The sequence below is a fragment of the Anneissia japonica genome, unplaced genomic scaffold, assembly GCF_011630105.1.
Source record: "Anneissia japonica isolate Jap-2015-1 unplaced genomic scaffold, ASM1163010v1 scaffold287969_len279043_cov187, whole genome shotgun sequence".
Classification (NCBI taxonomy): Eukaryota; Metazoa; Echinodermata; class Crinoidea; order Comatulida; family Comatulidae; genus Anneissia; species Anneissia japonica.
This window is the reverse complement of record NW_022701057.1, coordinates 24,172-37,011: the sequence shown is the minus strand read 5'-3', so window position 1 is coordinate 37,011 and position 12,840 is coordinate 24,172. Positions and strand designations below refer to the sequence as shown.

The 12,840-nt window shown below is 34.5% G+C and overlaps 1 protein-coding gene and 1 long non-coding RNA gene across 2 annotated transcripts in view; one reads left to right on the top strand and one right to left on the bottom strand.

The window, feature by feature from the left end:
• LOC117103468 (protein CASC1-like) overlaps positions 1-12,840 on the top strand; it is a gene marked incomplete at its 5' end in the record, with an annotated part of 68,483 nt that overhangs the window by 34,672 nt on the left and 20,971 nt on the right. Inside the window, 4 exon segments of the mRNA XM_033244022.1 lie at positions 1,926-2,092; positions 3,385-3,483; positions 6,980-7,051; positions 7,431-7,580. Coding sequence (XP_033099913.1) covers positions 1,926-2,092; positions 3,385-3,483; positions 6,980-7,051; positions 7,431-7,580 — 488 coding nt within the window.
• LOC117103469 overlaps positions 10,550-12,840 on the bottom strand; it is a 5,035-nt gene continuing 2,744 nt past the window's right edge. Inside the window, exon 3 of the long non-coding RNA XR_004444602.1 lies at positions 10,550-12,359. This is a non-coding gene — a long non-coding RNA (uncharacterized LOC117103469). The remainder of the gene's footprint in view (positions 12,360-12,840) is intronic.

The window sequence follows — 12,840 nt, the reverse complement described above, 5'->3', positions numbered from 1 at the left end:
TATTTGTATATACTGTAATTATTCATATATTCATTTATATATTTATTTATATATTTATTTATTTGTATATATTTATTTATATATTTATGTATTTGTTACAAGTTAGTTAGGATCCGATATAAAGGATCAGGTATCAATCATCCACCACTATGCACTTTGTGGGTATATGACAATAAAGATACAATACGAGGTAATAGTTACCATATTAAGGTTTAATTTCTCAAACAAATGAGCATCTAACGTGTGGATGCACAGCATCAAGATCAATACTACATTGAGACTTGGGTTTCTCGAATGTATAAGCATCAAATGTATGGATGTATGGGGTCAAGAATACTACACTTTACCTACAGGCATGCAATGCTACTACAATTTTGCATATAAATTATAAAGTAATAATTCTTAAGTACATCTAACGTATAGACATACAGCATAACATAAAGCATTAAGGATATATTATCAAGTCCTTGACTGACTACTGGCTTGGCTTGTGTATGCGTCGCTGCCATACCACGCGTCCTTTAGCGATGTACATTGGACCACATCCAACCGGCTTAGCTTTACAATCCAAAGCCCACGTGCTTGAATCGGTTGAAGCAATTCCTACCGTCGTACCACAATCGCTCTACAAGGCCACCCAAGCTCAATCTGTTGCTAATTCCAGGCTATCTCATTCAACGAGGTATGTCTGTCAGTTCAATCTCACCCTCCAATGAGCAGAACTAGCCTCAATGAGACGATTTCCAGGCTACACCAACGTTTCACGTTTCGCCCTAGTAGCCAACGCTGAAGAGAGCTACTTCCACCTGCTGCACTGTTATATACGCAATAAGCCAAGTATGGAAGGCCATCGATCCATAATAAATCGTAGGAAAGCCAACATGGCAAAATACTCGTAACACCCCTCTACTTAAGATAAATGTTTCACATTTGTCATAAATAACGAGTATTAAACCTTAATGATATGCATAACATTATACTGTAATTATACACTACACCAGTATCATCGAATGACCTATACAGCTTAGCGAGTTCCATACTCCAGTACCATCTTATAGGAGTTCACCAATACTAGCCCAACTAGCATAACCAAAACGGAATCCACGACCGTTCAACTAACTACCACTGTAGTTTACTTGGTGATACTTGACACGCACGTCTTCCCATATGGTACTCACTAGAGTAGAGACTACTCGTGCCGCCTCACAATGTTTTTATGCGTTCAGGCATGACATATTCAAATCATACTCATTTACAAATACAACTAAAATGTTATATGGACAACATCAACAAAAGATCCAGGGACTATTAGATAATTGCATTCTCCATCCCGCTTGCATTCCAAGCTTAACTCTTAATGGATCTACTTAGAAAGTCAGCGCCATGATTATCACTTCCTTTAATGGCTCTAATTCGAAAACGTTATGGCTGCAGAGCCAGCGACCATCTCATAAGTCGCTTAACTCTTTACCTTGATTATGACATCATTTGATTTGTTTTGTGAAAATATTTTTTTTATCATTTACACGATAAATCATTATCGAATCATCCTAGTGTGAAAACTTGTTTTATATTACAGTATTCCTTTTATTTTCTATATGAACAATTTTAGATTGTTGTCATTATTGTTGCTAGTATAAACAGGCCTTTTATGCAGTGCTATTTTTTTTTTTACCTCTAGAAAGTGTGGTTGCTTTTTTTGAGGGGATAAGTGAGAGCAGTTATTTGTGTGGTGTAGGGATAGCAATAGTTTTTTGCAATACAAACCATTGGAATTGAGAGAACGTTATGTATGTTCAGTATGTGCATTTCAACTGATGCTGGTTTACAAAATAAAAGAAACAAAAGGTAGACTGAACATGACCAGTTGTTTCTAGATTTTAATTTCATACAAACTAATTGGTAACGATATGTTTTGATTACAGAGACGAGGGTTTTATCATTCAAGACTATAAATAGCGGACCGTTTGCATGTATTCAGGATAGACATATCAATATGCCATTCCAAAAGTGGGAAATACATCCAATTGAACTTAATCATGCAAAACTCATAATCATTGCAGCCATTATTGAGGTGGAGATCGAAATCAAGGTAGGTGAACACATTAACTGTACACAAGAGTGCACCAACTTATATTTATCTGTGAATAGTAGAAAATTTTTTTTTTAGCGCAGACCTCTATTAATAGTGCCTTTCTATTTGTTTATAAGCGTTGCTTCCTTTGATCATTACCTCTGCTTTTTTTAGGATTTCTATTCATTGCATGGGTAAGTCATTTAATTTATGACTTCCAAACTGTCTTTTCAATTCTATAAAAATATTGAGTTTTTTACGTTTGAGATGGAAAAATAATGAGAAATAGAGTATTTTTTTGGGAAGACTTTATTTCTAGGCAAATTCAGGTGATCGCATCCATTGTCATATTCTGTCTCTGATTTTTAAACAGTTGAACCTCCAAGGTAGGCAAGACATCTATTGTACCTTGTATGCAAACCAGTCCCATTCTTCTTTATTTTTTTAACCCCCTCCTTTTTAAAAAATACAATTTAAAATTTGATATACTGAAATGCTGTGCATTTCTCGAGTGAAATGCACAGCTCTTTCTAAATTTCTGTGTCAGATCTCTCCCTGGAGGCAATACACCTATGTCTATATTTGTTTGTCAAAATGTCAATCAGACATACTACATTCCTACTACATTCCTTCACCAAATAGACCTATAGCAAAATTATCTGTGTATTTTTGGCCATCAACACAAAACTTTATTTGGGTCTTATTTTGTATTTTTTCATGTTGGGAATGACGACATTTGAGTTAAATTCCTATTTCGTATTGTATTTATGATCATTCTAACATATGTATACGAAAACTAGATTTTTCTTACAAAAAATGAAATTTGAAATGTACGATATATTGTAGTAGAGAAGGGTGTACAGCTGTTTTTTGGGGTTTTTTTTTTTTATACAGCTTTAGGCACTAGGGCTAAGGATGTGCCAAACAGAGAACTAAATCACTCTTCAAAGTGGCAATCCCATCACAAAGATGTTTGTTTATTTAAAAAAATGATTGCTACATTTGCTGCTGGAACTTGAGGACACTTCAGAGAGGGTTTGCTCAGGACACCAAGATGCACATTTGTATGGCAAGTAAACTAGCTGGCAGTAGTCATGAGGACACCAAGATGAACATTTGTATGGCATGTAAACTAGCTGGCAGTAGTCATGTGGACACAAATTCCTGCTCTGGCAGTTCAAGGAAGAACCTGGAAGCAATGATCATATGTGCTTGTGGTTGCAGTTGGTGGAAATGATGTTCCTTATGATGGTGCCCTTTATGCCTTAAGAAAGAAAAATTTCAATCTATTCTTTTTTTTTTTTTTTAAGGGAGAATTTTGCTGTTTCCGCCAAACACAAGACTCGGAACCAAATCGAGAATTGGAATCTGTGCAGAACAAGTGGATGGCACCTCAGCAACTTATAAAGGTACTGTATTGTTCGTAATGCACGCCATTCTCGGTTATTCCATTTTAAACAAAGAAATGGGCATAAATAAATCCTATTAGTTAATAATAATCTTGTACCATTGTGACTGGCTCTGGCAAAGTCTTACATTTGTTGAAATTTCTAATTTCGCACTAGCACCCAAAATGTTTGAGAATGTCAGAGTCGAAGACATAGCATCAATATTGCTCACTTCTTTGTACAATTCATATCAATTGAGATTGCTTTTCACAGACTGTCTTATCAGTACACTACTTTAACCCTCTAGATACCGTCTTCGACTGCAGTCGAAATTGACCTCAAACCGATAATTCCCAATTTCGACTGCAATCGAAATTTCGTGACTAAAAAATAGGTGGTTTTCAAATCGCTCTTCTGTTTTTATTTTAGCTCCAATACGTCAGAAATTTTGAACACGCATGCGTGAAGCTTTTGTTTTCCGAAATCTGTGAAGAACTCACATGCGCTTATATAAAAATTTTTAGAAATATCAATTTGAAATCGTTATTAATTTCAAAAATTTTTCGAAATGGCCGCACAAGATGTGTACACAGCNTATTATATTATATTATATTATGAAAAAAAATTCCCAAAATATAAATTATACATCAAATAAAAGCTTATTCTATAAGCTTTCTTTGTTTTTAGAAACATTTTTCTGTATAATTTACAGAAAGTTCCCAAAAATCCACCAGAATGACATATACTCAAAAAAAGCAAAAAACCTTGTTACACTGCAAAAGAATCCGGTATTCAAGGGTTTGCACTACAAAAGAATACGGTATCCAGAGGGTTAACATCAACCTTTATCAATTGAGATTGCCTTTCGCAATTGACTGTCTTTCAATACTTATCAAAAAGCTGTCTTTTCAAATATAAAGTTTGGTCTTGTCCCTATTATTTATGAAGATTATATTAAGTCTATCGATTAATAAGTAGATTCATATTGCCTCAAATACATATTCATTCATGATTATTTTCACATACAGTAGGACCTCGTTTTTACATACCTCTGTTTAATAAACGAACCCTCAGTTTTACGTATGCCTTGTACAGACGATGATGTCATCAACAACCCCAAAATACTCAAAACAAATGACCCTTCTCAGGGCCACCATAATGTAAACTATAACAATAAACAAGCATATGCAAAGTATTAATGCATTCAACAGCTGTGTTGGTTGTGTTTAATTAATTCATAATAACCTAAAACAAAGAGTATATAACAGAAGAGAGTCACTCAGACTGAAAAAGCATTCCGCTCGACCACAAAACGCCCTCTACAAACTGTTGTGGATAAAGGGCTTGAGTGGATTTCCTCGCCCGATTAAATTTTAACGGTAACCGGAGTTGTGCTTTGAACCAGGGGAGGCGCCAGTGTGGGGGAGGGGTTGGGGAGGGGGTAAAGGTCCCCTCATCTGTTTGGTCAAGCCCACCCATCGACCAAAGCTTGTCGGTAGTCGGGTCAAAAAAAAAAATAAGCCTAGTTTTCCCATCCCAGTATGTAGGGCCTACTGCCTACGCCAAGCCAAATCTGTCTCAGCAACAGTGGCGGCTCTAGGATATGAGGAAAGGGTTGAGAGGAGGTTCCCCCTCCCAAATGAGATTTGTTTTAAAGAATATCAACCTCTGGATGGCCGAAAATGGCACTCTCAGACTGTGACAGACATGTGTTGGCTTGGTGTGCACTTATTTTTATATGTTTTATGGTCTGACTGCCTGACGAGCTCTGTCCGGCGGGAGGGGGCCCTCACCCCCCCATTTCCGGCCTAGGAATTATAAATTTTCCATTTTCAACCACCTCTTTCAAATCCTGGATCCGCCCCTGATTATAATGTGGGTGCTAATACTTTGTCACAGACAGTGCCTGGGTCACTAACAGTTGGATGGATCTTATTAATAGGTCCATGGATGGATGATTTTTTTCTTCTCATTTATCATCATAAATACGGGATTTTAAGGTATATCAAAATGGAGGTTTTCCTCATCATTACCTAACTCTCATTTACTTGTGAAAATATTTGAAGTTCGTGTGGAAAAACACTAAATAAAGTACAGTATTTTGAAAGTTACTTTGGTGTTTCCGACTATTTTTTTACTACTGTTTTATACGTTAATTTGTTTGACTGAAGAGAAAACGTTATATTTACATACCATACTGAGGAAGGGCTGGGGAACATGTCATAGTCAAAGCAAACACATCATTAAATATATGTTCTCAATTAATAAGAATCACATATATCGAATGCCAATGCATGGATGGATGGTTGTTTATAATGAATAGTCATCTTCTAGTATAGTGAGGCCTATTTAATAAATATTACTTTTCTTATATACTCCCATCAGGCTTTTACTTTTATCAAATTTAAAATACTATTGTGATTCAAAGTAAACTTTCAAAAACCCACAATACATAGCATATTTTCCAATAATATTATTCTTATAAAGTCTTGCCTTTATATTTCGTTGAAAAACGGATATAATAATTTGACTTTATGCACTCTTTTTCAAATACAGGTCTTAAATCACTGTATTTATATGCTGGCATCACTCGGCGCAACTCATGCATCCTTAACAGACGCTAGGGACGTTTTCCCCATACAGCGGATCGGGCGTCACTCTGACTCATGTGTATTAAGAATAGCAGTGGACTCTCTTCTTTTATATACTTTTTGCCTAAAACCATGTTGACTGAGTGAGATGAACAAACTACCGTCGGTGCTCAAAATAATGTCTTTCTCATTTGGCTTAGTGAATAACTTGTCTGATCAAATTTTCTATACAAAGTTTATTAAGCGGGTAGAGGCATAATTTTGCCAAACGCTAATTGGTTGGCTCACCCAGTGCAGTGCACATGCTTTAGCTTGTATCAGCATGCCCAAACAAATCCGCAGCTCTGTTGTTTAGGTGTGACGGGACATTCCCAAGTTCCCTTTTGTATGGAGAATTGATGTAGAGAAATGCCATCAAATGGGCTTAAAAAACTGTAAAACCCTGGAGCGCAATGGCGCTTCGCCCCTTGACCCCCGACCAGGGCTCTGCCCCTGGACCCCGATGGGGGCCTAGGTGGCCCCCCCATCTATATCCCCGGCCTATATCAATTTACTCTCCTGTTACTTTCAAATTTCTCCTGCTACTCAAATTCATAAATAAACCTCTGGTCGTATAGGTAGTCTTACAAAATTTTCATGTTCTTTAGTTATTTAAAATATATAAAGTGATGAATTAATATAGTACAGTAACACATGGCTTTATTTGAACACATTGTAAAGCGATGAAAATACTAATAAACATAATAAGCATTGTTCATTAACATGTTTCTTGAGTGTTACGTGCGTATTAGGTCAAAGATACCACAAATTCAACCCAACATTAATTTTACGAATCATCCAATTAACGTACGTCCTCCGGTCTCGTACCGTACGTAAAATCAAGGTTCTACTTATCTAATACATGCATTTCTGTTTTTATTATACAGACTCTGTTCAATGTTGGTATTAACCTTTTTCCGGAGTCAGATTCTAAGAAATACGTCAGTATTCAGGAAAAGGTTGGTCATGGCAGCATTTACTTAAAATTAGCAAAGCGATTATTTTTATTTGCAAAAGCTCAATTACATCATAGTCCTCTTACAAAAATATTTATTTATTTATAAATAATACCTTGCCAATCCAATTTTTATACATGTATTAATGTAAGAATAGTGTAGTGAAAAAACTCGGCAAACAACTAGTAGAATTTGTGTTTCATTGTTAGTTGATACTTATTTTTGAGGAAATCCTTGTTTTACCATGGTTTTACCAAGTTCTCATTATTTCTTTTACTATCATAGATAGTATAACTTTAATGAACAATTCCTCATTAAATCCCTGATATATTATATTTTCGATTATAATTTTTTAAAGTTTAAACCTTCATCTACAAAACAGGACTTGGACAATGAGTTTGCTACTTATCGTCAGATGGCACTGACAGCATCACACTTTGCATATGCTTGGAGCAGATGGAACTCGGAGGCTGGGAGAGACAAGATCATCCTACAGGGATGTGAGCAGCTTGATGAGTTCACACCACCGCACGTAAGATATTACCCTAATCTTAGCATTGTTCACACCACGTCTTGTAAATTTTTACCCTAATCTTAGCATTACTCATCATTGTTCTGTCGATGACGGGTCCCTCCCTCAAGACAATCTTCGCACTTCATACTCTGATCCTCTGCATTCCTCTTCATAATTGCTTTTACGTTCACCATAATTCTCTTATTTCCTCTGTCTGTTAATTATATCCATTTAATTACACAAGTATATTTATTCATACATCCACTTATCAGTTTGTCTGTTTGTACTTAAATTATTGTATCCATTTATTCCTACATTTATTTGTTCATACAGTACAACCCTTGAATTTATTTATCCCATATATCAAATTTTTCCTACGTAAATTTATCTAATCTTTACATAAATTAATTCTATCCATTTCAATTAATTTGTTTAACCCTTACGCTGCCCTGTTAGTGTGTGTGCCAGTTTCGCATAAGTGCGAATAGGCTCACTGTACAGCCATTGCCACCTTCGCATAGAGTGGTTGTATTAACACTAATCTATATACAGCGTCTACTGTATAGGAGAGCCAATGAATTTCTGCACATTTTGATGTAAAACTTACCGGGGGTTGTTTTGTTAAGAGTTTTGAGTTTTGCAAGTTGAAAATATAATGTTTTGAAATGCTGAGAAACTGCATTCTTACAGTAATTGTTACAGCCATGTTGAATAATAAAGAGACTTAGAAACTGACATAGAAAACAATGTTCTAGGCTAAGCCTGAACTGTGATGGTAATTTGAGGGAATGTACATAGGCCTAGGGATTTGGCCTAACAGGATTCGGTATTTTGATTTTCATCAGCAAACAATTTACTGTGACTGTGAAAACACATACTCTGCTAATAGGCCTAGGGCTATATATACTATTTGAGATTATTGACAAAGTATTCATATCATTTCTTCACTAAATGATAAATACGAGAGCATCAATAATGCAATAGCCCACTTGACAGTAGCTGGCAATGTTTAAATGCTGTCGGTGGGTGGAGGTTGTGTGGAGTGTTGTTATGTGTATTGAGCAAAGAAAAACGTTCAAAGTTATAGTAGTTGTAAGCATCATCATAGACCTTTTTTGTTATGTTCACTTAACAGTTAGGAAAGGTGTGATGTCGTGTACAGTGATATTAAAAGAAATATGGTTGTTGTAAGGTTTGTTGTGTTTGTAACTCTTTGAAATAATTATTTTCTACTGTAATTATGATGATATTTGCGTATAGGTTTATAATATAAGTAGACAGTTTGGCGAGTGAATGGAATTTGTTGCATATAAGTATTTCATTGTGGTCCTTTAATGAAGAAATATATTTATCCAAAGACGCATTATAATGAATTTTTACCAACTTGTAGCAATGCAAGAATACATATTAATCAGCGAACCTGGTTGAGGAACTGTTGGTCTATGCAATCCCATGATGTAAAGGTATTGGAATGTAACCATTTGATGAGATTTAGAAATGCTGCTAAGAATGTGCATACGACTTTACACACACTTTTCACACATCTCATCAGAGGACATACAGTAGTTGTGAAAGAAGAATGGAAGCCGATATGTTTAAACAAACTAATGTATTTATTTCATACTACCTAATACTGTTTAGTATAATAGTACATGTTTAGTTTTAGAAAGCGTTATATTTAAAGCTACTTTTTTTGTTTGAATTTAGTAATGTATATACCTAAATAATTACTAGTCAAGTATTCATACTACCTAATACTGTACAAGTGTCATAAACATGTATACACATACATATACACATACAAATACACACATATACAGATACATATACAGTACCATCCAGATATTATCTACCTTTGCCTGCGTTATTTCCGCGGAAAATAATCGTGGAAAATTTGAGTGCCCGTATTCAGCGAGTGGTCCATTACGTAATTGTTTAGCATCTACTTCCTGTTAAAAGTCGGAACTCGCGGTATAAGTGCGGTCCACGTTGGGCAGCGAGTTAAAAACAGTTGATGGTAAAGTATTACGTAATTCGCGGCACGCCCGATCTCTCTATTGTCAGGCGAACAATGAGCGAGTTAGTTTTGAGATGTAAAGTTATTTCGCTAATATTCGTTAGTGCAGATTATAAAATTTAAAGAATACTGTGATATACATATATTTTTTCGGAACTGTAACTTACTTCGGAGGTATAAATAGGCTCGTATAACCACCTAACAATTCCTATCGAAGTATGTTTCAATTTATTTACAGTGTTACTCTTTATTACCTATATTGTAGGATCGGAAAACAAAATATACGGTATATAGGCTATTAATGTATCAATAAAATAATTAAGGTCAGAATAACCGATGTATTTTCTTTATTGAAGGTTGGTTACGGCTACAATTGAACTGGGAACGTCTGCTATCAGCAAGGTCGCTTCAGTAATCAACTGAAAAATGAAATGAAGTTTTTAAACTTGTTAAACATACAGTACTGTATTTATTTTGTAGTTTTGAAATAAAAGCTATGACCAGAATATTTTTTAACCGTGTTTGTACTTTTATTACTGATAAATACCATAGGCCTTCATAAAAACAAGAACTACGTGAGATTTCTTGGGAGATAAGTAAATTTCCGGGAGATTTTTGCTTGCTTGCGAGAGACCATAACAATATCCGGGAGACTCCAGGGAGATCCGGGAGACTTGGGACCACTGGAAAATTATTATATTGAATTTACTTTACGAAATTCATTCCCCCATAAATTTTTGGTAGAGTCCTCAATTAATCGAATGCGCTTCACAGCAAAACATATGCTTTTAATCGGCTACCTTCCAGACAGACGGTTGAAAGTAAGCGACATGCCTACACTCCGGGATACATAATAACTTTAGAATACAAAATCTGGCTAAATAAAAACAACAATAAAAATAATATAATATGGTGATGCTAACAAATAATAAAATGTTCAATCATTATTAATTAACCATTTAATACTAAACATAAACTTTATTTTCATAACAGTGTATATCTTTTTAAAATCGTAATTTAAGCCTTAATCATGCCATTTTATTCCACAATTTGATTGTCTCACAATAAGATAGTCAACAGTGTGATCATCTCAAAGATTATAAATAAATATATATATATTATAAAATTGGAAACTGATGATGTGTGTTTCATACTACCTGTCAATAAATATTAAAGACTTACGATTTTTAGCATCTTCAGACGAATCAATAATCAAACTTCGTACAAACTTGGCTTCGCTTCCAGCACGACGATTACAGCGGGCACATTGTATACGTGTTCCTTAAGAAGGAATCTTTCTTTTCTCACGCTCTTAAACTCTTAAAACTGATGATGTGTGTTTCATACTACCTGTCAATAAATATTAAAGACTTACGTATTTAGCATCTTCAGACGAATCAATAATCAAACTTCGTACAAACTTGGCTTCGCTTCCAGCACGACGATTACAGCGGGCACATTGTATACGTGTTCCTTAAGAAGGAATCTTTCTTTTCTCACGCTCTTAAACTCTTAATACTGTTCATTAAGAAGGAATCTTTATTCTCTCACGCTCTTAAACTCTTACTACGATATGGCCAATAATACACAACAGTCGATTTTGTTAAGAATTTCAGTGAATAAAAAAAAACTGTTTGTCATTAATTATGTTGTTAAACAGACGACATCGTGAATCGTTGCCTTTATCAACAACTATTATTATTGTATCGTAACAAAATAACACACAGGACACAAGTTACAGCATTATATTTGGTTTCAAACTCATAATATTCACAACCATTAATTGATCGACTAATAAAAGAGATACAAGATTTTACCACCTTGATCTTCTTGAATTTCTACAATGACGTAGGCCTACAAAAGTATCAAGTTTATTCCCAGTTGCATTGTTTCGAAATAAAGACAGGCTCTGTCCTTTGTCTGGCTGATAAACAACACAGACCAATTTGTTGAACGTAAAAATCATTAGGCAGTTCGTTGAAACCATGAATTACTCAATGCCGTAACGGTTGACTGCGTATGGCTAATTAACTGCGTGTCACACGATTTTCATATGCGGAAAAAATGCGTGCGGAGGGCTAATGTTTTCTGGATGGTACTGTACATACATACACATATATGTATGTGTGTGTTATTGGGAACGTACACATACTACTTACTAGTGTTTAGTCTAATTGTACATGTTTAGTACTACTAGGAAGCGTTATAATCAAAATGTAAAGCCACTTTGTAAGAAACTACCAATGTATATATTTAAAAAGATATTATGCAAGTATACATAGTGTATACATGTGTCATAGTACATGTTTAGTAATACAGTACTAGGAAGTGATATATTGTAATTATTACTGTACAGACGAAATGCAGGTAATACATGTTCACTACTTCTAGAAAGTAATATATCTACATCTAAGTGTAATAGCGTTTATTTAAAAGAAATAATGAGGAAGTGTACATATTACTAGTTACTGTACAGGCGAAATGCAGGTAATACATGTTCACTACCTCTAGAAAGTAATATATTTCATTTATTGATCTTGTCCAAATTATATATATATACATCTATATATTTATATATATATATAAATGTTATATTAATGTATATATAATGTATATATAGATAGGTGTTTACAAATCTAATGTTATTTCCAGTTGTACTGATGTTGCATTGAACTGGCACAAGGTCAGTGAATGCATCTACATCTAAGTATAATGTGTTGAAGACATATTTACTGCAAGTTAATTGTTTGTCCTCATCTGTTAACAAGTGCATTTCCATTCTGTCAAAAAAAATAGAAAATATTTAAAACTGAAAAAAGTCATACTAGTGTAGTAAGTTGTATTTCTAATGGTGTTGATGTGTTAGAGTTTTATGTTTTATGTTATGTTTTTGAGTTTGTTAAATATTTGTGGGAATTGATTTACGTAATGTTATTTATTGAAAATTTGTTGGTAGTTGTACAGTATGTATACTGCCGTGATTTGGAAAAAGGCATTAACTCCAAAATCCTAGTTTTGAGTTATTGAGCAAAACGCGTTTGTCGTTAGCCTTTTGTACTGGAAATGAATTCTAGTAAATTTTTTGGGCAAATATACTAAACATATGATTAAAAAACATATTAAATAATTTTCATGGTGATTTTTGTTCTTTAACCCTATTTAAATGGAGATAATGCACTATTCCAAATTTTAACAGGAGTCAATGGTGCGTGAAAAATCTGAAGTTAGGCATTAACTCCAGTTTTTCCAGTGAAATGTGTA